Genomic DNA, 25,220 nt, shown 5'->3' on the forward strand with positions numbered 1-25,220 from the left:
GTCCTTACCCAGAAGCTAGTAGATCACTGACAGGATTCCAGGCACAAATGAACACCTCAGATTCATGACCTCTCAATACCGTTGCTTTGTTGGATGGAATGTCAACTTCTCCATCAACTTCCATGGGTTCTGAATGATTATCTACAAGAGACATCAGATAGTACAAGATCCTAGCTGCACCAACAAAACCCAGGTGTAATAGAGTCAGTAAATTGCTCTCTAGACCAACAAGTCTCAAAATATTTGCCACAAACGTAGTTTTACAAAATCAGTGAACTCCAACATCAGCTGCTCTATCCTCATGATGAGAACATTGCATCATCCTTCAAAATAAATGAAGGCAGATTACATGCAGTCTTTTTTTTTTTAACGTAACATTTTAAATGTTCACCCAATATCCCAGGCAAACTCTTTGGATGGCATAGGACTCTATGCACCCTTTAATTTTAGCATATAATAGAAATTTCGGATTAGTTAATATCATACAAATGAATATAAAATCTTTGTGAAAAAGATTTGCCAGGTCAGCGTACTTATAGGATGTGCTCCATTCTCCTCGCCATTCACAGTGGCTTCTCCATTCTTTGGTGTGTTCTGCTGTGATGCTGTCACTGGTACAGCCGCTGCTGGGACAGGAGTCACCGATGGTGCTGCTGGGGCTGCTGCACTGGCCTGCTGCTGCGCTAATTTTTCTCTGAATGCCTGCTGTCGTGTCTGGACAACATCAGGCATCACAGCATCTATCAGGGATAGTGATTCTATAGGTCTTCCATCAAATACCGTGCCATCCTAATGAAGAGAACAACCAAGAATGAACTGCTAGAGTATTTGGAGCTACAACAAGACAATGTTTTACTCTACTGTGGTGTGTGCCAAGCACTACAAAAGACCATCTCATGCTAGAAAACATGCCAAGATGATGACTGAATCCAAACATGTGATAATAAATTTACAAAAGCATATGGGCAATATCTGAAATAACTTTAACGAAAGCATATAACCAAATATAAACCAACCCAAATATAAATCGAGGTAACATTTTTTTTCTCCCCAAAAAGGGGAAGAAAAGGTTGCCTCAAATATAAATTGAGGGGGGGGGGAAGAGTTGTATTCAAGTGCCCTACCTTGCACCCAGTCCTCCTTTCCTGATGGTCCAGTGGTGAGCAGAGACAGGAGTGATCCTTTCCGCATCCTGTCCCAGCAGACTCTACACCACACCGCCTTCCTCCCATCTGCCTGATCTCTCTAGACCTTACCTTTAAAGCAGTGAGGCAGAGCAGGAGTGATCTTTCTACAATCTTGCCTCGTGATGAGCAATGATAAAATATGGCTGCAGTGAGTTCCCATAGCAGTATCTCAAGACTGCGGGAACTCATGAGACTGCTGTGGGAACTCGCGGCTCTTCATGGGGCAGGAGCATAGGAAGATCGCTCCACTTCACTGCTAGACCACCACGACTTTAAAGGTAAGGTCTAGACTAGGGTCGGGGAAGTAGGGTGGTTTAGAGTCAGCTGGGACAGGACACAGGAAGGATTGCTCCTGTCCCTGCTCACTGCTGGAAAACCAGGGTTTATGGAAGGCCTGTGGAAGGCCTGCAACGGGTCCAGGTTGGGGGGGGCACAGACCAATGGACTCGAATAAAAACAAAGACCTCCATTTTTGGGCCATTTTTTTGGACAAAGATCTGTCTATATTTGAATATATGCTCCCATAGTCCATTACTTTACCTACAATGGAGTGATAGGAGATGGAGTCAAACATGGCAGGTACAAATGGAAGGAGGATACCCAGTTATCCACAACTCAAGTTCTGATGGAGCATGAGGGGATACCAGTTAACCTTCTTATTCTACTGAGACGCTGATAATTTCTGATTTCACCCAAGCAAAAGAAAAATCTGAGGCTTCAGGTCACTTCAAATTTGGAACTTCATAATAGCTTGGGTCCAAGAAAGGTGGCCCTGCCCAGACCCAATAGAGGCCACTACAAAGGGCCAAAAGCCGACAATCGGTGAAGGGAGAGATGAAGAGAAAAATTATCTGGATTATGGTGAAGAATTGGTAATGAAGCTAGAGGCAGTGCAAGAGAGGTAAAGGCTGAAGGGAAAACTCAAGGGAAAGGAAGAGGAATGGTAAAATACAAAAGTAAATGTTAAAAAAAGCCAAAATTAAGAAAAGATCACAGTAGTGCGGTTCCCCCAAATGTTCATAAATCACAAAATTACAAACAGTCAAACACTGAGTCTATGGGAAATAGAGGTTAGGTTCCAGCAATACACCTTGTGCCTTACAACTGCATAACTGCAGAAAATGAACAATACCAGATCCTGTAGTAGGAAATAAGAGAGATAAGTAGCAAAATATGATTTTAAATTTTGTTTGTGCTTTTACCCCCTCCCCTTTTTACTAAACCGAGATTGCGGTTATTAGCGTAGGGATTCATGCTGTATGCTCCGAAGTGCTCCAGACGCTCATAGAGTTTCTATGAGCAGGTTGACTATCATGTGCCTGGACCAAAATTTATAACGTTTTCAGGCCAGTGTCCAAGGCTCATGCACCATCTTCCATAGTTGAAACCCTGTGCTCTAATTCAGTTGTGGGCTTCGTATTTTTAGCTTGCCAGGTCTCCAGATGTTTAATTTGGGTGTACATCTGATCGATCTCCAGACCCCGTGCTTGAACCACTGCTGTTTTTAACTCACTCAGTGCTACTTCAGTAAATTGGGAGATAGCTCAATGCACTGGCTCAGCCATTTTGTCATCCCCCAAGCTTAGCGCGTTAGTGATCTTTTTTTGGTAGTTTTAGAAGTGGCCATGTCTGTGGTACATGAAAGGACCTGGAAAATAGGTCCCGCAGAGAAGATCTACAACTTATGGGAACTCTGAGATGATTTCATTTGTGCATTTGCTGGCAGAGGAGCGATGGTTAGCAGAGGAGCTGCCATTAAAAGCACCATTGGGTCCCACATGTTTAGAATGTGAATATTGAATGGGTCCAAAGGCAGCTCGAAACCAGCGGTCTCATGATCACTAAGCTTAACAATTACCTCCATAAAGTGGAATAACTGGGCCAGCATTAAGGCAAATGAGATACCCTTCACTATGATGGCCACCTGGTTCATATCAGTCAGGATTATTCAAGCAACATTAATGGAGAGGCGCAGAAAATTCTATTCCATCTGCTCCTCATTGGTAGAACGCAAGCTGTAATTTATGTTCCTGTATCCTGCAGTGCTAAAGATCAATGTGGAAAACAAGTAGAAAAATTTTTATATGGCTGCAGCAGCTGGAGACTTTCTTAATACATAAGTCTCACCTACCCAGTCCTTTACCTAATGCTGTAGCTGGATACAAATTATGTTTTTTGTACTGTATTACTCCCATTCATTTGTACTTATACAGGCATACTATTTATATTTCTAGTGTAAATGCTTTATGTACATTGTGGACTGGAGGTGGAAACCCCGAGGCATCAAATGGTGATCCGCTGCCTATCTTTCCTTCACAGAAGAAAATGGCTACATTCAAAGGGATCAAAGAGGGAAGGGGGAGGTGGGGTTCTGGATGAGTGGCAGGGTTTTTCAGGGGATTGCAACTGATTGGTATGTTATTTCTTGACCTGTTGGTATAACTAATAAAACATGGTAAAAAGCAAGTGTCACGCATCCCAGGATGGGGGCTGGGCATCCAGGGATTTAAGTACAAGAAATATAAAATGTGCTACTATTTGGGTTTTTGCCAGGTACTAGTGACCTGGATTGACCACCGTGAGGATGGGCAACTAGGGTCAATAGCATGGAATGTTGTTACTTTTTGGGGTTTTGTCAGGTACTAGTAACCTGGATTGGTCACTGTGAGGATGGGCTTCTGGGCTGGAAAGTCTGATCCAGTAAGGCTATTCTTATGTTGTTACAATAAATCTTATTATAGATAGGTAGTAAACCTATACATATTATACCTTGGAATGTATCAGGTATAAAACGCACAAAAATATTGTTCCTCTTGAAACATTGCCAGGCAGATCTGGCATTTTACAGAAACTAAGCTCACAGATGCTGACCATGCCAAGCGTCACCGTGGTTGGGTAGGAGAGCCTTATATTCTTCAGCATCACATAAGAGTGTGGGGGGTGATGCTCCTGGCTTACCTGCATTGTGTTTTATCCAGGAATTCCCAAGGGCATATTTGCATGTTAATCTGCAGGGGACAGAATCTAATTTGTTGATAGTCTATACTCCTAACGTCTATGATCATAAGTTTTTCCACTCCTTGGTACAGTTGGCAGTCAAGGACTTAACCATTCCTTTAATATTGGCAGGTGATTTAAACCAAATCCTCATTCCAGAAATTGACAGATTAGCCCAGGTGCCTAGACCAGAGCTCAACCTGACTGGGGGGGGGGGTCCCTTATTTGTGTGAAGCCCTAGGCCTCCTTGATCCATGGCACATCCTGCATCTGGCAGAGCAAGATTACATTCATCAGTCTAGTGCAGTGTTTCTCAACTCAGTCCTGGAGTACTCCCTTGCTAGTCAGGTTTTCAGGATATCTACAATGAATACAATAAACTTGATTTGCATATATTCCATTATATGCATTATATGCAAATTTCTTTCATGCATTTTCGTTTGAGAGTACTGGAGATAATTGATGTTTATTTTCTGGATTGGTTCTAATTAAGCAGAAATCACTAGCGTTACTATTGAATCAGGATGTTAAGCATCAATGGATGGGCTAGTTTCCCTTGATATGGGCATCAGGCTCTCTAACTTATTTGGGAGTAAAATCCCCCAAGACATCTCTTTATTGTATACCATTAATATAGACCCTTATTGACTGTTACTCTAAATAAGCTGAAGGTATGGAGGACAATTGCATTATATAATTCGATGGTAGTGATGCAGTGGCCTTATGTGTTCTAGATGTTAAAAATTCTCTTATATGTTGAGTACGAAAGAGAACATCAAATTCTATATCTACGCAGATGACATCACCATAGTTCTTCCCCTCACAAACCTAACTTCAGAGGCAAAGAATCACCTGGCATTTGTCCAAAACAAATTGAATTATGGATGACAGAATTCAAACTGAAACTCAACTCAGATAAAACCAAATTTTTTCTCGCAACCCCTAACGATAAAATCAAAGATTCTAAAATCTCCTTGAAGGGTCAGGACTTTGATCATGTAACTCTCCTTCTTAGGAAGGCGCACTGGCTACCTGTATCTCACCGGAAAACATACAAATTATGCTTACTTACTTACAAATCCCTACTTTATAAAACCCCAGCATTTATTTTTAAATTATTAATTCCTTATACTTCTAACCGAACGTTACGATCGAATGAACAGCACTTGTTGACGATTCCATCCCTTAAGATCATTAATACAAGACGACAATTTATTTTTTCTGTTACGGCCCCTCAAGTCTGGAACTCTCTTCCTATCTATTTGAGAGAAGAGTGCAACCTTGATAAATTTAAGAGTAATTTAAAAACCTTTCTTTTCAAAGATGCTTTTGATAATTAATTATTTTGATAATTAATTATTTCTTTTTGATTTACTCTGTCTGTTGATTATGATTATGGAATATTTAGATCCCCTGCCTTATGTTTTTTCCTTGATTGTTCACTCCCCTTTTCCTTATATTTACTTGTTTGTTAAGTTTGTTAATAGTCCTTTCTGGACTTAATTTTTTGTTAAGTATTGCATTACTCCCTTAATACTGTAATTTTATTATTATGTTCATCGCTTTGAAATATGATTAAGCGATTAGTCAAAACATTATTAAACTTGAAATTTGAAACTATTGTCGATTCCATAAAAATTCTGGGAGTGACTCTCGACCGATACCTTACTTTAGACACTCACACGGATTTATTGACTAAAAAATGCTTCTCGACATTATGGAAACTAAGAACCATCAGAAAATACTTTGATGCAGCATCATTCCGTTTACTGGTGCAATCTTCTATTCTATGCATACTGGACTATTGCAACATCATCTATTTGGGAACTTTCAAGAAAACCCTTCACAGACTTCGAATTATTCAAAATTCGGCAGTACGCCTGATTTTCGATTTAAAAAAATGGGAACACATAAGTCCCTATTATCAAAAACTCCACTGGCTGCCCCTCGAAGCAAGAGTTTTGTTTAAATTTTCTTGTCTCTGCTTCAAATCAATCTTTGGTTTGGCCCCTTCATACCTGGTTTTCCACTTTAATCTGGGTTATACTACCAGGCCCACACGCAGAATCCATACATTTACCCACCCAACAATAAAGGCCTGCCGTTACAAAAGATTCCTGGACAGAACTCTAGCTTTTGAGGCAGGCAAACTGAACGATTGGCTGGGAAACATTATCACCCACTCCTCATCCTATTTTAGTTTTAGAAAATTAGTAAAAACGAAACTGTTCAACCGATTTGTTACCTAAGAATTTTGTCCGTTCACCATCTCTCCTTTTCTGTACACTGATAGTCATTGTAACCTTGTCACTGATTGTCCAGCTTTTTCTTATTGTATTTGCATTCTTTGTACTTGTATTCATTGATTCTTCATTGTAACTATGTCGCTGATTGTCCAGCTCTTCTTACTGTAAACCGCCTAGAACAGTGGTTCTTAACCTTGTTGGAGGTACTGAACCCCACCAGTTTCATATGCATGTTCACCGAACCCTTCTTTATTGGAAAAATAAAATATGATTTTTATAAATTCAAAACATAGGTATACAGTGAGGGAAAAAATAATATCAATTTTGAAAACAAAAAAGTTCTCCTATATTTCGAATAATAATAACATAACAATGAAATTTACTGCAAATCAGTGTGACTTCTGCTGTTGATTGATAGATCAAGAAACCGAGTACACGATCAGTCTTGATCAAAATCACTGAATAACTGATAGATGATTGAACGTGACCGAAGCGCTATTTGAGTCGGAGGTGTGTTTTGACCTCCGCCGAACCCGCGAGACTGACTCACCGAACCCCTGAGGTTCGGTCGAACCCAGGTTAAGAACCACTGGCCTAGAACTTCCATGGCTTTGGCGGTATATAAGAAATAAAATTATTATTATTATTAACATAAGAATAGCCTTACTGGGTCAGACCAGTGAGGCTATTTAGCCCAGTATCCCATCTTCACGGAGGCCAATCCAAGTCACAAATACCTGGCAAAACCCCAAATATTAGCAGCATTATGTAAGAACTTACTCAAATATTTGTGAAATGGTAGGAAAGCGAGACTTCTTCTTACTGCTGCTCTGCTCCCCAGGATTCTTTAAGTATTAGGCAGCTTGCACAAGCTTGCCAGATGAGACATATTAATGATTTGTTTCACTGTACTATTTAGTTTTCAGCTCCAGAAGTAGAAAAATTCATTTTTTTTTCTCCATACCATTTTAGTTACAAATAATATACTAAGAAAGTGCCTGAGGGGTTGACTGGCCTTAGGGAGGAGTTTGTAAATTATTTAAATTATCCTCTAAAAGTATCCCCATATTCGCCAATACATGGTAATAAAGATTTTTTTTGTCTGGCCACATTCATAAAACCTTTCATGACTGGTTGCTGAGAGGTTTGAATTATCTCTTTCAAGTAAGATGAAATCTTTTATAGACTTACAAACGAAGGAAGGCTTGACCCCCAAAAACAGGTATAGCTATCTTCAATTGCACTACTTTGTTTCATCTTTATCATCTTGTTCTCTAGCAGAGATTACACAGGAGATATTTATTGATGTTTTTTTGCCTGACAGCACAGGTGCAGACACCACTGCGATACTACCATAAATTTCTGCAGCAGTAGATAGGTGAGATAAATAAAAATGGGATGGGCCCCAAATGGGCACATGACTTACCATATTTTTCGCTTCATAAGATGCACTTTTTTCCACCCAAAATTGGGTGGAAATTTTGGTGCGTCTTATGAAGAGAAGATAACTTTTTTTTTAAAACACCCCCACCTACCCTGTCATACCTTTTTAAAATGTCCCACTCTTTGGATTTATCCTGATGTTAATAAAGAGACACAAGAGGGGAGAAAGCTGTTTCTTCTAATGAGACAAGAAACAAAAGATCTCGGAGCCATTTTCCAATTGACTTATCCCTGTAAATGTCTTATAAAATATTTAGGGACAAAATATACCTTTTTTGTTCCAGAACACCTCAGGAACTTTCTAGACTTGAAGAAGATCGTCAGGGAATAATGGGTATTGCAGTATGGGAGGAGTTATTCCGTAAAGCCAATTCTTGTTACTTTGCTTTATGAGTTAATTATAGAAGTCCTATAGTTTTGACAGACACTCACTGCCCTTTTGATTTTGGGGTCTAAGAAGAAGATGTCTCTGTATTTAACACTTCTTTATGAAATGATATTATTATTGTATAATTTTCTTCGTGTTTCCTAACCAAGTGTAAACTGCTTGATATTATTTTCAAAATGAATTAAAATGAAAAAAAAAAAGTCCCACTCGTTGGGGGTACGCGGGCTGACTGTTGCCCATCCCCGCCGCTACTCCCCGCCTGCCTGCCTATTTCACTGCACTTGATCACCGCCGTTGCTCCCTGCTCGCCGCCAGTTCTGACGTCAGGGGAAGGCTGACGACGACGACGACGACGTGTAATCGCTGCATGCTGGCCCTTCCCTTCCCAGAGTTGGGGCGCAGCAGTGGCGGTGGCAGACCAGAGGCAGAGGAGGAATTGGTGGCGGGTAGGCAGGCTTCGGTGAAGCAGGGAGGGAGGGAGGAAGGCAGGCTCCGGCATGGCAGGGAGGACGAAGGACAAAGGCTGGAAAGCAGTGAGGGGGAGGGGGCATGAACTTGGGACATGGGAGGGAGATAATAGAAAGGGATAATTGTTGGACCTGAATGAAGAAAGAAAGGAAGGAGACTCATGAAATCACCAGACAACAATGGTAGGAAAAATTATTTTATTTTCAATTTAGTGATCAAAATGTTTCCGTTTTGAGAATTTATATCTGCTGTGTGTATATGAAAAATGAAAGGAATAGCCTGGCAGGGAAGGGGAGACAGGGTGCAGAGCCTAGCAAGGAGTGTGGGGTTGGGTGCAGAGCCTGGCAGGGAGTGAGGGGGGCTGGGTGCAGAGCCTGGTATATCAGTACACAATTTGGTTCAGAATGTTTTTTTTCTTGTTCCTACTCTAAATCTAGGGTGCGTCTTATGGAGCGAAAAATAAGTTTGCAAAATACAGGGGGATGTACTTAACACTTGGAATGTTTCAGTATCAAAAACTTTCTCCCAATACTATAGATTATGAGATGAATTATACTGTAAATTTAACCTGTTCGTGCCTATAAGGAGAACATTTGTACTTCAGTATCAATGTCTTAAATGTCTCCAGCCTCATGTAACTCTTCGACATTTATTTTGGACATGTCCCAAGATTCGGTCGTTTTGGATGGCAATCTGCACCCATGTTTCAGCTATTTGGAGATGTGAATTGCACCTTCAACCTTGGTTACTATTTCTGGCTGTGTCTTTTGATCAACTAGTGCCAAAGGGAATTAGCACATGCTAATGTCTAAGTCCCATTTTATACCTATGGGCTTTTAGGAACTGATTCTATAAGTGGTGCCTAGAAAAATGGCATCTGCCCTGTTCCAATCATGTTCAGGTGACACTTTTACAAAGGTGTGCTAGCGTTTTTAGCGCGTGCTAGCCGAAAAACTACCGCCTGCTCAAGAGGAGGCAGTAGCGGCTAGCACGCGTGGCATTTTAGTGCACGCTATTCCGCGCGTTAAGGCCCTAACGCGCCTTCGTAAAAGGAGCCCTTAGAGAATCTTGGCTACCGATGCCTAATGATTCACTGGTAATGTAGGCCAGGGTTTTAAAGGCCTACATTTCCGGTGCCTAAGTTCATTGTAGAATGGTGGATAGCGGCGTTTAGCGATGCCTAAGGCCGACTCCACCCCTAAACACACCTACTTAGGTGTGTGGCACCACTGAGCGCCTGGGTGTTAGCTATCAGTCCTAGAAGGCACCTAGGTTTGTTTGGTTTTTTTTAAATTGGCTTTTAATGGCACAATCAATTATTGAGCCACTTAAGGCCAAGTAAAACAATTAAGTTGGGCGCCGGCAGGTGAGATCTAGGTGCCTACCGGCATCTAACTTTTTGACGGCTCTTACCAGAATTTCCCTCTTCGTGTATAACGCATGTTAACTGCCCCTATTTACCGAGCTGCAGCAGTGATGCTGCCGTGGTAAATGCCCCCGCCGATCAGATCCCTCGAAGGACTCCTCAGCCTTAGAAAAGCCATAAAATCATACCTCCTCACCTAAACCCCTACCCTTGACCAATAGACTACAAAGAGATGTACACTTTCCCCTCCCCATTCGCGGTTTCTGCACTCGTGATTTCACATAATCGCAATTTTTTTTCTGGGGAGGGGGAAAATTTAAAAAAACATATTTTTTACCTCCCTGCCTCCTTCCCGGCCTTACCTGGTGGTCTAGCAGGCTTTCGGGGCAGGAGCAATCTTCCTACGCTCCTGCCCCGTGCAGATCGCCATGAGGAAATGGCTGTGGGAGTTCCCGTCGTAGTCTCGAGAGACTACGGGAACTCACAGCAGCCATTTCCTCATGACGATATGCACGGGGCAGGAGCGTAGGAAGATCGCTCCTGCACCGAAAGCCTTCTAGACCACCAGGTAAGGCTGGGAAGGTGGCAGGGAAGTGGGGTGGGTCAGAGCCGGATAATCGCGGTTTTTCACCATTCGCAGTCTGGCTCTGCCCGAATCCCCCGCGAATAACGAGGGAGAAGTGTATACTGGTACCAGAACCAGTATGTGTCACATAAGGATAACTTGTATCTTATAACTGTAACTTTCTGTGTGTCAAATTAGGTATAACTGTTACTGGAAACTTTACATCATAAGGACAACCATAGCAAATTGTAACCAGTAAACTGGATTAGCCCCTAGCATGTATCAAGATAGGATAAAAACTTGTGTAGAAAACTTATACAGAAATTATGTATGTTAAACCTGTAACCCGTTCTGAGCTCTTTGGGGACAATGAGCTAGAAAACGAATTAAATAAATCAATAAAATAAGTTTTTATACTTTTGAAATACCAATGATAAAGTACGTGTAGTTAAATGTTTCCCACAACACTAATCAAAACATTTTGAGGAGCGATAAAAAGTTTACTTTTTTTCTTGGAAATTAGGCAGTTCTCGTTCTAGTTTTAAACCGGTTTGAGTCACTTTCATGATGTTATTTTCCGACTAGAGTTCCTTGTCACCAGTTTCATACAAAAGACTTATTCAAAATCTTTCTCCTATATACAGTATGCAAGGTCCAACCTGGACTGCATTTCAGGAGACAACCCCTGCTCCAGGGATCAACCAATCACGCTGATAAAAGAGAAACAGACATGACGCTTCCAAAATGGTGTTATTACAGCTTTAAATATTCATTCTGAAAGCATCCTTTGGAACTAGAACGTACGCAGGTAGGTCTAGTCTCAGTTAGGGAGCTGATCTTTGACCAGAGGGCCGCCACGTGAGCAGACTTGCTGTGCACGATGGACCCCGGGTCTGACCCAGCAGTGGCAATTCTTATGTTCTTATGGCTGGAACCGGCATAATGCATTGAATTTCTGGGTTTGTGAAGCTGGCTAAAAAATATCCAGTTAAATATGATAATCAGCACTTATCCGGCTAAGGAGCACCACATAAAGATTATCCTGGCCAAAGAAGTGCTGAATTTCAGCACTTAACTGGCCAAGTGCTGGCTGTACTCTAAAATAGCCAATTTAGCCATAGGCACTAACTGGAAATTTTCTGCAATACTAATCAGTTAAATACCATTGAAATTGACTATTTAGCCTTGAACAGGCTATTTAACTGGCCAAGAGCCAATCCTGGCTGGTTAAATCGCTTTAAACATTTGACTTGAACTTTTTTTTTTTTTTTTTTAGGAAAATGCTTTTGGATTTTCTACAGTAATTTAACAAAATCCTTTGGAGTCTTCAAAATAATCAGCCAACCTGGTGGTATCAACAAAGCTTCCTCCATTTTTATTTGCCATAGGAGCCAGCTTTGTTGATCCTAGTGGGTGCCGAGCACCCCTAATATCGGAAGGGGTAATTTGTACTGTGTTTGGCACCCCCGCTATTTTAGAACATTGGCAGCTATGGTGGCTACAAGGTACGTACTTCATTGATGCTGATCTCGGCCTCTACGTACTGTAGGCCTTTCTGGAGAATGGAAATCAGGGCAGCAGGTGGCACTAGTGTTCCGTTGATGTTGGACTGGCTGATGTGACTTTCAATACCGAATGTAAAGGCAGAATGAGTGAAACCTGGAAAACAAGAAGAGAGGCAGCCATGGATAGATACCTAGACTCTTATATTCTCAGCACCCATGTTAAATCAAGTGAGACCCAGATTGTAAGACCGGACCTTTTGTTCCATTTTTCGTTCTGTTTAAATATATAAATTTGATATACCGGAAATGCAGGGTAATTCAAATATTCCAATAGCACGGTAGGAAACTGAAAACATTTAAAAGATAATGATTATATTAAATCACACTTTTTCCCTTCTTTTCTTCCAAGTCCATACCCAGCTTTCCCAATGTTTAGCATTAGCCCTGCAAACATCCAGCACCCAACTCACATGTTGGCATTTGCAAAAGCAAATGAGGGGAGGGGGCAATTTTTAGTAGCCCATCTAAACACAGAGGGCAAGATTCCTAAAAGTTTAATGCTGTCGCTAAACTGTTTTCCGGCGGTTTAGCCTGTACGCAGCTTAGTGGTGGATTATCAAAATGGATTATCTCTGTCTTTAGCGAGGTTTCTAGCAGTCTCTGACACTGACATGCAAATGGGCTCGTCAACATTGAAATGAGCCTTCTGGTGGATTTTTTTAAAAAGCCGAGCCATTTTCAAAAAGCATATCAGCTTTTGGCGAGAAAAAAAGCGACTGGTCCAGGGTTACCGGTCAGTGTCAGAGACTGCTAGAAAGCCCTATGTTGTGATGGAGTGGGAGTGATGCCCACTCTTTCCTGCTTTACTAAATAAAAAAAAATCTAGCCACGACCTGACCCAAACACAGCCCCTCCCCTCCACCGGCAGCAGGAGAGATGCCCACCCTCTGTGGGCCTTAAACAACATGGGTCAATCAGAGCCTCAGGCCCCTCCCCGGATGCATTGGGAAGGGTCCTAAGGCTCTGATTGGACCTGATATCTAAGGCCCTGCCTATTGGGTATCTGGGCTAATAAGAGCCCTAGGACCCTACCCGATGCATCCGAGGAGGGGCCTGAGGCTCTGATTGGCCCAAGTTGTTTAAGGCCCTTCCCATAGGAGGAGCCTTAAACACCCTGGGCCAATCAGAACCTCAAGTCCCTTCCTAGTGCATCCCAAAATGCACTGGGGAGGGGAATACTCATTTTAGAAGTTGACCCAGCAACTGCGATGAGGATGTCCACCTCTGTCCGGCTCATCTGTTAAGTAAGGGGGAGGGGTGCGGTGGAGATGGGGTAGGGGGGTCACTACTAGTGGGGGAGCCGTTGGATCGGGTCGCAGAGAGTAGTTTAGTGCATCATGAGAGAGTGGAAATCTCTCCTGCTGCCAGTGGAGGGGGGGGGGGCCTGGTCGCAGCCGGATATTTTAATTTAGTGCAGCAAGAGAGACTGGGCACCTCTCTTGCTGCTGGAGGGGTGGTCAGGTCAGGTAATGTGCAGTAGGAGAGAGAGTGGGTATCTCTCCTGCTGCGGGTGGGGGGTGGTCAGTTTAGGGCAGGATTTCTTTTATTTAGTGCAGCAGGAGAGAGTGGGCATCAGCGATGGGCATATGCAAATGTAGGAAATCTTTGCTGCTGTCCGCCGATCTTATTTGCATGCATGATTTTTTAAGAATGATTTGACCATGTTTCCCCGCTTCTGTCAAAACTTCACTGGCTTTCAGTGATTTCTAGGATTCACTTTAAATGTACCTGCCTAATATTCAAGATCCTACATGGCATTCTTCCTCCCCTAATTCCACTATCCTGGAATTCTTCGAGACCTGACACTACCAGATACGCCCACAAACTCAAACTATCTTTCCCCTCGTTAAAGGCGTCATGTATGCAGGTAAATTAGGGAAATCCCTTTTCTTCAAATTCACTGAGATTTGGAATAACCTTCCTGCCCCGCTGCGGAACCTAGGCTCATTCCAATTATTCCGAAAGCATCAGAAAGCCTGGCTTTTCTCCAAAACGTAAAGCTATCTATTTAAAATGTAAAGCTAGCTATCCTCTTCATAACCTCTAATTTCATATTATGTCCTGCCCTCATTTATTGAATTTAATGTAAACTGTGCCAAGCTCTAACTTTATGGAGATGATGCGGTATACAAACTTAAGGTTTAGTTTAGTTTAGTTTAATGTCTCGGGTTTTTAGATTCGGTATCAAAACATCTGCATTAGCAGACCATCACTTTTTAATGTGGGTTTTTCCAAAATCCTGGCCAGAGTTTTCTGGTACTTTTGTGGCCACACACCAGTAGACTATTTTCAAAGGTTCAAAGAAAAATGACCAAAATGATAAAGGGAATAGAATTCCTCTTATTTGAGGAGAGACTAAAGAGGTTAGGGCTCTTCAACTTGAAAAAGAGGCAACTGAGGGGAAATGATTGAGGTCTGCAAAATTCTGAGTGGTATGGAATGGGTAAAAGTGAATTGATAATAACTTAACGATTATAACTTATACATCCAAGGGGTGGGAGGAAGGGGGGTTTCTTTGAGTTTTGCAGAAGTTAACGGGGGGGGGGGGAGGTTATTGATGGAATTTATAGTTAGTTATTTGGGTGGAAGGACGGGAGGGGTAAAAATGATTGCTTATGGTTTATCGAAAGTTGAAAGTGTTTTATCTGGATTTATCATATGTCCGTGTAATTGTAAATGCACTGTTGATAGTTTGGAAAAGCAATAATAAAGATATATATATATATATATATATCTTAAATAATAAAATGCTAGCCCGCGCATGTGCACTCGCGACGCGTGTTCCCTGATTCCTTTTCTGTCGGGATGTGGCCGCACGAGTGCGCATGCGCGCGTATTACCTCACAACAGCCTCCCTGCTCTCCACCTAGCGCTGCTTTCAAAGGGCCCGGTAAAGGTCAGAGAAGGCGGCGAGCACTGACACCAACAGCAGCGCCACTGCACACCCGCCGCCACCCCCTCCGGCAGCTCGCACGGCAGCTCCAGCTCCAAAATCCCCGATGATCCGTGTAGCCGCCCGCCTCACGTGCTCTGTTCAGCATTCGCCCTGCCCCCGCGAAGGGAGCCACCTCTCCATGAAGCATGCTGGGCACCTGGTAGCGGGGACGGCCGGGCTTACCTCCTCAAGGGGTGGATAGGGGTAGCGCCGCCTCTCACTCACCCACCGTTTCCCTTGAGCAAGGGTCTCCTGAAGCTCTTCGTTCCGCGCGGGAATTCCAGGCGCCCCGAGCAACGGCCGTGTCCATCGCGAGCCTTTAACCAGTGCGGGAGAGGTGCGAGTGCAGCCCCGCCCACCCCAGTGCCGCGAGGGACCTTACCCCCCTCTGCTCGTGCTGCGTGAGGTGATGGACGGCGTGGCTTTCGCTGAAAGGGGACCAGCAGCGGCTCAGGTAACGGAACGCGGGGTGTGGCATGGATCTCCACCCACTAACACCCCCCCCCCCTTCAATCCTTTGACTGACAGCTGAAGAATCCTCTCTGGACCCAGGGCAGTTGGTGGTACTCTTCCAACCACTAATATTGACAATCTTGCACATACTCAGTTCATGTACAGGGGCTGTCAGCATTGGTGGCTAGAAAGGTGCTACATTGCTACCAACTGCCCTAGGCCTGAAACAGTTCACTGTGGGCTGCTTACTCCATCCTCACACACAAAAAACACCTGTCTGCACAGACTGAACAGACATGTGGCTAATTAACTTAACTGTGTGAGGGAGAGAGGACAGGGAAGAACATGTGTCTCTTAATATCCAGGATGGCGTGGCTTTCACTGAAAGGGGACCAGCAGCGGATCAGATAACGGAACGCGAATGTGTGGGGGTGGGGGAGGGGGGATGGTCTCTCGAGGCCAGAGACCTTTCAAGGATGCCATTTCTTCTGGGTTGGTGCATTGGCTCTGGCTCAGGCTACGAATGACTCGGGGAACCGATTGTTTTTTTAAAAATTATTTTTATTACATTAGCAATAATGTATCATATCCACAGAAAACTTAAAAGGCCAGGCATAAGGTGCTTCTTTACTATGATCATCTGTTGCTATAGATCAGTGGTCTCAAACTCGCGACCCACCAGGTCTATTTTGAGGCTCTGTCTTTCTTTCTGTCTCTTTCCCTGGTCCCCTGTCTGTCTTTCTTTCTATTGCTCTCCCTTCCTTTCTTTCTTTCTCTCTCTCCCCCTGTATGTCTTTCTTTCTGTTGCTGCACTGACCGTGTGGAGCGTCCTAAGGAGTAGCACTACTGTACTACGTGAAAAGAGAAGAAAAAAATATTTTGCAAGAACTTCTAATACCAAAAATAGGAGAAGCATAGAAACTATTGTTTTGAAACAGTGGAAGAAAGACAGACAGGGGGCCAGGGAAAGAGACAGAAAGAAAGAAAGAAAGAAATGCCTAAGTCTACACATTTATTCTAGCACCCGTTAATGTAACGGGCTAAAAAACTAGTATATATATAAAAGTACAAAGACTAAGGGACACTTAATGAAGTTATTTTTATTTATTTTAAATATTTCTATACTGCTTTATATCAAAACGGTTTACAAAATGATTACTTAATGTTAAAACAAATCAGGACAATTAGAAACAGACAGAATTAATTCTTAATATGTATTTTTAAAACAAATAGGATTGTTTTTCACTTAACAAAGCTCTGAATTTTATTGCCAGAGGAAGTGGTAACAGTGGTTAGTGTAGCTGAGTTTAAAAAAAAGATTTGAACAAGTTCCTGGAGGAAGAGTCCATAGTCTCCTATTGAGATAAACATGAGGGAAGCCATTGCTTGCCTTGGGATTGATAGCATGGATGTTACTACTATTTGGGTTTTTGCCAGGTACTTGTGACCTGGATTGGCCACTATTGAAAACAGGATGCTGTGAGTATGGGGGTGGGGGGGAGACATAGGAGATGCAGATTAACTGAGAGTCATGCTTTTATTTAAATGGTCTCTGCTATAATGGAGTAGACTACAACAGAAGTATTTTCAACACAAACATATGTTATGTACGAGTGAAAATGAGTTAATTCTTGGTGCTACCAGTCCAGCTTTTCCTGCAAGTTTACCTATATGCCTGGGGTTTATGTTCCCCCTCTTTCTTTCTGCTTTCACTGTCCTGTTTGAACTACAATCTCTTCATCACAACCTTTAGTGACCCCCCTGCTGCATCTAAATAGGCCATTAAAGGAAGATGGTACTGTAGATTGTATGATCAAACTGCTCCAGAAGCATTAGAGGTTAAAAATAGCAACAGCAAAAGCAAACATTTTGTGGGTCAAAGAACAGGCAAACAAAAAGTAGCAACAGCAAAATTATTTCTTTAAGATCTATTTATTTCTCTTTCACCCATTCACAGCAATTGGTTATGTTATGATCACTTCATTTAAGAGATTATTGTCAAGATAGTATTTCGTCTTACAACTATATTTAAAACATGAGAGAAGGTACAATTATCCCTTACCTAATAACAACTGTTCCTTGAGTCCTGCCAGTGGGAATATAGCCTCCCTCCAGCATGGGAAGGCATGACAAATTCTTGCTCCATCCATTATACAGTATGTACTGGCACAGTATTACACTTTCCATGGCAAAGCCTTTTGTCTATTGTTGACATACAAACATTCCTTTTTTTATTCTAGAAAGTTATGCAACTTCTGTTCTCTTGGTCTCTCTCTCAAGAAATTTCTCAAGTGTGGTCTGAAGGGAATATATAGGCATTACCATACTGGGACAGATAAAAGGTCAATCAAGCTCAGTATTCTGTTTTCCAGCAATTGCCAATTGAGGTCACAAGTACCTGGCAAGATCCCAAAACAGTAATAGACAGTATTGCTTATCCTTGGAATAAGCAGTGGATTTCCCCCAATGATTTATAGACTTTTCTTCCAGGAATTTGTCCAAACTGTTTGTAAACGCTTCTACCACATTCTTTGGAAAAAAAATTCCAGAGCTTAGTTATATTTAAGTAGGCTTATGATAGGTCCAGGATGATTAAGAACTTTCCTGGCCAGACAGGCATCATAATTGAAACTTCAGAATGCTGACAGAAACATGAACTTTATTCAAGTCCAAGATGTGCTGAGAGGAGTCCTCCATGATATACAGGGAATATCTCCCCCTTCTTCTTTTGGACTCTGGCACTATTGCATGCAAATTGCAGAGACAAAAGGAGGGCCACCTGTGGTACTGCTACTTTTTCTGGAGTATTGCAGTGGGAAGCCAAGAACACTTTGTAGATTTGGGCCAACAGCTCAGAGGCATATTATTGGTCTCCAAAAATGTGAGGAAAGACCGAAGAAAACTGCCCGGATAACAGTCAACTGGCCCCAACATAAGCCCACTAGGGAGAGAGAATCTGGTTTTGGATCACTTTACTAAGTCACAAAAGAATTGTCCCCTTTCAAGGTATCTGCTTCTCTCTATGGGACTATTTGTCCCTGAGCATCCAAGATTGTTTTCTGGACTTTCCATCTGGCTCCCAGGATGTGCTGCCTAAGCCCTCTCAAGCCTTAAAATGTACTGGTATAAGTTTTTAACACCCATCCACCAATCGGCATCTTAGCCAAAGATCCTTCATCCAGTGACCACTTAGGCCATAATTCTGGCCACTAATGGAATTTGATCATATTGAGCATCTGTGGAAAATGCTACTACTGATTCCAGCTTGGGTCCTTATGAGAATCCTCTGGCCAGAGCCTGCTGAAATCAATGCTGCAGAACCCAGGCAATATAGTCTCCACAAATAGTTTGGTGGAAGTCAAGGCTTGTCTCCTCAATGATTGGTGACCATTTTAAAGCCTGTCTTCTATCATGAATATCCCTGAATATCTAGAGCAATGGTTACCAACTAGTGAAAGAAAATATTTTGTTGGTCGAGAAATGCTGACCAGAATGGGATTCTTCTGTCATAGAGATTCCTGTTTGTGCTTAAACAACCTCAGTATGGTCATCATTAACTTATTAATAAGATCATAGAACTCTTTTTTCCTCACGAGTCTAACTGAATAGTTGCCTTTCTTCTCCCTGTCATCACCAAGACCAGTTCCTCACTGTCAGCATTTGGCTTATCCTCATTGGTGCCAGAGGCCAGCTGAAAGGAGTTTGTTTGATTAGGGATGATTGCTGAGCTCCTTGTACAGCTGAAGCTGATTATGCCTTGGTCCCTGATCCCAAGACTGATAAGCCTGATATAGTCACATCAGGAAATCAGGAGAAACAAACCCCAAAGGAGATACTTCCACCATCAGAGCCACTTCGCCTCTCCATGGCCCAGAGTATTCCATAACATGGGACAGAAGATCCTGGAAAATCACCTTCCCACTGAATCCAAACTTCTCAAGTGGAAGGAGATAGCTGTTGACCCAGAGGCTGAGCTGGCAACAGTTCACCAGAGGTGACTAAGTCCTGAAAATCTACCTCAATCAAATGACGCTCACCACTAGGCTCTGTTTTCTGTCATCACAACTGGAACAGTGCCTGCTACTCTTGGAGTCTGGACATAAGATCTAGATATTGTTCATCTATGGCCCTGCCCAGTTTTGGTCATAGTTCAGGGAGACTAATGCTTGCAGTCAATCCTTCCCATTTCATTTTCTGACTTTTTTTCTGCAAAGCATCCCTCCTTAAGCCTTAATGCATGATAAGAAAAAGAGTGCATACTATCTACTCAGATATGCATGTCCTGAAAATAGTGCACATTAAACAATGCAGCATACATGAAGTGGAATACTTTGTGTTACGTACCAAGAGCAACACTGCTAAAGAAAACAAACAACTTGCCTGAGCATATACCCCTCAACATGGTATTACTGAAAAAAAACTTTCCTTAGGTGGTGCTTCTGGCCTGCCCATAAGCTTTTGTTCCAGGAAGGAGAGAGAGTAAGAGAGAAAAGCACCGACCAAGGGTTGTACAATTCACTTGCAATGTTGAGCGATCAGGGTAGAATCTGGCATCTTTCTCTGCCTTCAGTGAGGGGGAAGGTTGACGATAAGGAGCAGACTCTTGGGGGTCACTAGAGCTGCATCAGAATCTCTATGTGCTGCTTTCTTCCATTGCTTGTTTGTTTGTTTTCATGGCCCTGTCAAAAATTACAAAGACTAGGGAATAGTCAAAGAAGTTACAGGGAAATACTTTTAAAACTAATTGGGGGAAATTTTTTTTCACTCGGAGAATAGTTAAGCTCTGGAACGTGTTGCCAGAGGATATGGTAAGAGCGGATAGCGTAGCTGGTTTTAAGAAAGGTTTGGACAAGTTCCTGGAGGAAAAGTCCATAGTCTGTTATTGAGAAAGAGACGGGGGAAGCCACTGCTTGCCCTGTATCGGTAGCATGGAATATTGCTACAACTTGGGTTTTGGCCAGGTACTAATGACCTGGATTGGCCACTGTGAGAATGGGCTACTGGGCTTGATGGACCATTGGTCTGATCCAGTAAGGCTATTCTTATGCTCTTACGTTCTTAATTAATTTTAAATAAACATTACTACAAAGCCACTCTAGCCAAGAAGTCCTCAAAAAGGAAATTCTCGACAGGCCTAAAGGACATCCTCCAAAACTGGAGCAGGAAAACCAAGATTCCGATCCCACTGATATCAAATCACTTAATCCTATACTGTCTCAGATACAAAAGCTTAGATTGTAAGCCCTCCAGGGACAAGAAAATACCTAGTGCAGCTGAGCGTAACTCACTTTGAGATACAACTGAAAAAGGTATGCGCTAAATCCAAAAATCCCTTCCCTCTTCCCTTCCTCTCATCTCAAGCCTTTTTGAATTCCGTTACTGTTTTCATTCCCACCACCTTCAATGGGAACACATTCTAGGCATCCATTACCCTATCCATGAAAATGTTTCCCTCATTGCAATTTTATTTCATGTCCTCTCACTGTATAGCAGTGGTCTCAAACTCAAACCCTTTGCAGGGCCACATTTTGGATTTGTAGGTACTTGGAGGGCCTCAGAAAAATATAATTAATGTCTTATTAAAGAAATGAAACTTTTTGCATGAGGTAAAACTCTTTATAGTTTATAAATCTTTCTTTTCGGCTAAGTCTTAATAATAATATTGTCATTTATAGCTAAAGAGACATATGATCAAGAAACTTTTATTTTACTTTTGTGATTATGATAAACATACCGAGGGCCTCAAAATAGTACCTGTATGTGATCCCCGGGCCACGAGTTTGAGACCACTGCTGAATAGCTTCCTTTTTTTTTTGTTTTTTTTGTTAAGTTAAATAAATTTTTATTGAGTATTTTGAAAAATACAAAGAGCAATTCAAATACATAAGAATAAGATAACGTTTTGTATATATATATGTTCTATAAATATAAAATTAATTATAAAGGACCATAGTATTAAGAAAAGCTCAGAGTAATGGAGTTGTTTGTGAAGACTGTATGAGAAAAAGAAGACAGAGTAAAAATAAAAAGAGAAAGGAAAGAAAGAGGAAAGGTGGAGAAAAGGAAGGGAAGACAGGAGTGTCTACAAAGCAGAGCATACATATGAATCTAAAAATGACCAGGGTGATTTCTTGCTTTTTAAATTCATGGAGATTCGGAGTGTGATTTTACTCTCATATGCATATGATTCAAGTCTATGATACATACATAGTGAGTTCCACCAAAACGTATAATCTAATAACGAAAATGATTTCCAATTTTTTAGAATGTGCATGAGAGCAGTCACAATCATGGTATCAATGAGTTTAGGAGGACATTTTGATTGCGCGAAGCAGGGATGTTGAGATCGAAGGATTATAATGTCCATAGAAATTTCTTCTGAGCAGTTAGTGATAGATTGTATGGTATTCCAAATTTGGGTCCACAAAGAGCGGACTAAAGTACAATGAAAAAACATATGATCAAGAGTTCCCTCCTCTTTCAAGCAGTTCCAGCAAATAGAGTCAAGTTTTAAGTTGGCTTTCCACATGCGAAATGGGGTCCATATTGCATTCCACATAATAAAGAACATTGATTGTGAAACTCTAGAAGATCGAAGTGGGCGGTTTGTTGAAGACCAAATGAGTTCCCAATCAATGTCATATAGCGGAATGGTGAGTGTATTATCCCAGTGTTTCATAGATTGATATGAAAAAGTGAATAAATGATCTCTCAGAATATTATAGAAAAAAGATATAGCTTTTCCTTTTGATAGAGACCATAAAGACCAATGGTAGATAGTGTTTTTGGAAGACATGAAGTCATACCGTATATGCACAGAAGACAGCACTTCAATAAGTGAGATCCACTGTGAATAGGCAGAGGAAGGCAACAGGTATTTGGAGCAGAGTATATCAAAAGGAATTGACATAGTGAGAGTAGACAATTGATGAGCAAACCATATACCTGCTCGCTGCCACCGTTTCCATGAAAGGGATTTGCCATGGTTTTGGATTTTGGGATTATTCCAAAGAGACATGAGTGGGCTTACGCTAATTGAGATCTCAGCTATATTATCTAAATGATGGAGAGCATGCTGCGTTGAATTCAACAGAGAATACTTTCTCAAATGTCTAGGTATTGATATCGTTAGTAAGCAGGAGATGTGTAGAGGTTTGCATAGAAAACACTCCATTTCAAACCAAGTAGGAGGGTCTTAAGAAAAGGAGTCATTAACCCAGTAGGCTCCATATTTAGCTAATGAAGCAATATAATAATGATAGAAATCCGGGAAGTTAAGACCACCGTTAATTTTAGAGGCCTTCAGCTTGGCTAGAGCAATTCGAGGTTTTTTCTTGTTCCATATAAATTCAGATAGCTTCCTATTTAGCCAATGGAAAAATGATTTCTGGCATAAAAGAGGAAGCATAGAGAGAATGTAATTAATTTGAGGTGCTAGGGTCATTTTGATGGATGCTATCCTACCCCACCAAGACAAATAAAGTGGAGACCACCGAGATGTAGTGTTAAGAATTAAATTTTTGATTTTAGATATATTAAGATCTTGAGCGAGGACCGGATCCTTGTGTATTAAAATCCCCAAGTATTTCACAGCTTCATTAGACCATGTGAATGGAAAGTTAGCCAAATCTGATTGAAGAATGTTATTATTCAGAGGAAAGATTTCTGATTTCTCCCAATTGACAGAATATCCGTAAAATCGGGAGTATTGTTTGATGATATGTATAAGATGAGGAAGAGAAGATTGAGGGTTCCTAAGAAAAATTAAGACATCATCAGCATAGGCTGCTAATTTAAAGTTTCGATCAAAGGAGGGAATACCGTTAATTAAGGGGTTTTGTCGAATAGCAGAGAGAAGAGGCTGTATAGCTTCCTCATCTTTGAAAAAGATTCATAAATGCCTTTTAATAATCTTTATCATATCTCCTATCTGTTGGACCCCTTGAGACATGCTTTGACCAAAACACGGTCCATGTTGGGTCTGATTAATAAAATTTGATGAGTGTATGTTGGTTTCACCTCCAATGTTCTATGTACCAAAAAACTAACCCATAACCCCACCACCTTCACCCACTGCCCCACCCCATAACTACCATACTGCCCCCCCCCAAAATCAGCAACTACCCACCAACCCCACAAATCACCCTAATCCCTAACATCCCCATACAACTGTTTCACCAATTTACAAAATGATGCTCCTCCCCAAGAAAAAAAATAAACCCTACCCCAACTGTCCTACCATCCTACAATCTGTCCCCTCACCAAAAATATACCAATTGGTGCTTCCCTATCCCCAAAACTATTCCCCACACCATATGTTTGCACATGCCAGGGGGTTAGATAAAATTCCATAAGCTCTGTATGTGTACTGGATCTCCTGGCCTTGGGGAAATAGCTGGACCCTTGGAGAAATAGGAGACCCTTAAACTTGCAACAGATAGGGTATAGGACACAAAATATTGCTGAAGGTATGTTTAAAGTCACTGTACCACCAGGCTAGTATCCAACATCAAGTAAACAGGAACAAGATTCAGGTACCCAGTGGCATACCTAGGATATGTAACACCCGGGGCCCATCATTTTTTGACCCCCGCCCTTGGTACGCCACTGAATCAGGCTGGCCTTATATGGCTCTGCACAGATCTGAAATTATCTTTTTCTAGACAAAGGAAAAAAAAAAAGAGGGAGACTTGCTATATCAATAATAAACGAACACTGTTTTCTGCAAGCAAAATAACCAAGTAGTAGCAGTATCAACACAGATTGTACAGACCTGCCTTCTTTTTCACCCCAGACTTGGTCGAACGATTAAGAACAGATCAAAAATGTGTTTGCTTTTCCTGGAATATTTCTTGAATGTATCAGTTAAAGGAAGAAAATAAATTTGCAAAACATGCACATACACCCACAATAAGAAAAAAAAACAACCCAAACCTTTTAAAGTGAAAGAACTGCTTAGGGTTTCACGGTTTTCCCTGTTGCACCTGCCCCACCCCTTTTGGGAGGAAGGGGAGGGGGAGACAATGTTACTGCGATCACATGGCAGCTGTCAAACTCTACTATAAGTTACTCTGATTTTTACCATGTACGCCAGGGAGGCAAAACCAGGTCTTTTAGCGCCTGGCTCCTGCCAAACCCCTTCACCATTTTGACCGGTAAAGGACCTATTTTAACCTATTACAAGCTAAAGGGGGGAAGACAGTCAGTCTGAGATCAATACGACAACCGCCTCCCTCCCGCAACGGAAGCAGCATTTCAATCCTTCCCCTGCACTGGCCTCACCTGGCCGAGAACGCCGGTCCTTTGACGTCAGCCCCACTGGTAACCAATGGCTGAGAACGCTGTCCGGTGGTGTCACGAAGGGGGTGGGACAGAGCCAGATTGGGAGGGCGTTCCTTAAAGGGCACTTTCGCCACTCCCGCCAGCTTTTTAGCCTTTTTCTTGGCCGCAGAGGTGGACTGGCAGCCATGCTGAGGTGCAGGTCCCAGGAGGTTCCGGACCCTACTGGCTGTGCACCCCCCTAGGGCATACACTCGGGGCGGTCCATCCTTCCCCCCACCGGTACGCCACCTCAGATACCAAAGGTTGTCAGCTACTAGAATCCAGA

General features: G+C 42.1%; 1 protein-coding gene across 6 annotated transcripts in view; it reads right to left on the bottom strand.

The window, feature by feature from the left end:
* TBL1X (transducin beta like 1 X-linked) overlaps window positions 1-25,220 on the bottom strand; it is a 499,699-nt gene that overhangs the window by 60,288 nt on the left and 414,191 nt on the right. For 3 of the 6 annotated variants that reach the window (XM_033949446.1, XM_033949448.1, XM_033949447.1), the window contains 3 exons: window positions 12,174-12,319; window positions 534-789; window positions 9-141 (listed from right to left, as the gene is read on the bottom strand). In XM_033949446.1, coding sequence (XP_033805337.1) covers window positions 9-141; window positions 534-789; window positions 12,174-12,319 — 535 coding nt within the window. The other 3 variants (XM_033949451.1, XM_033949450.1, XM_033949449.1) reach the window with 3 other exon arrangements.

Source organism: Geotrypetes seraphini, chromosome 6 (assembly GCF_902459505.1).
Source record: "Geotrypetes seraphini chromosome 6, aGeoSer1.1, whole genome shotgun sequence".
NCBI lineage: Eukaryota > Metazoa > Chordata > Amphibia > Gymnophiona > Dermophiidae > Geotrypetes > Geotrypetes seraphini.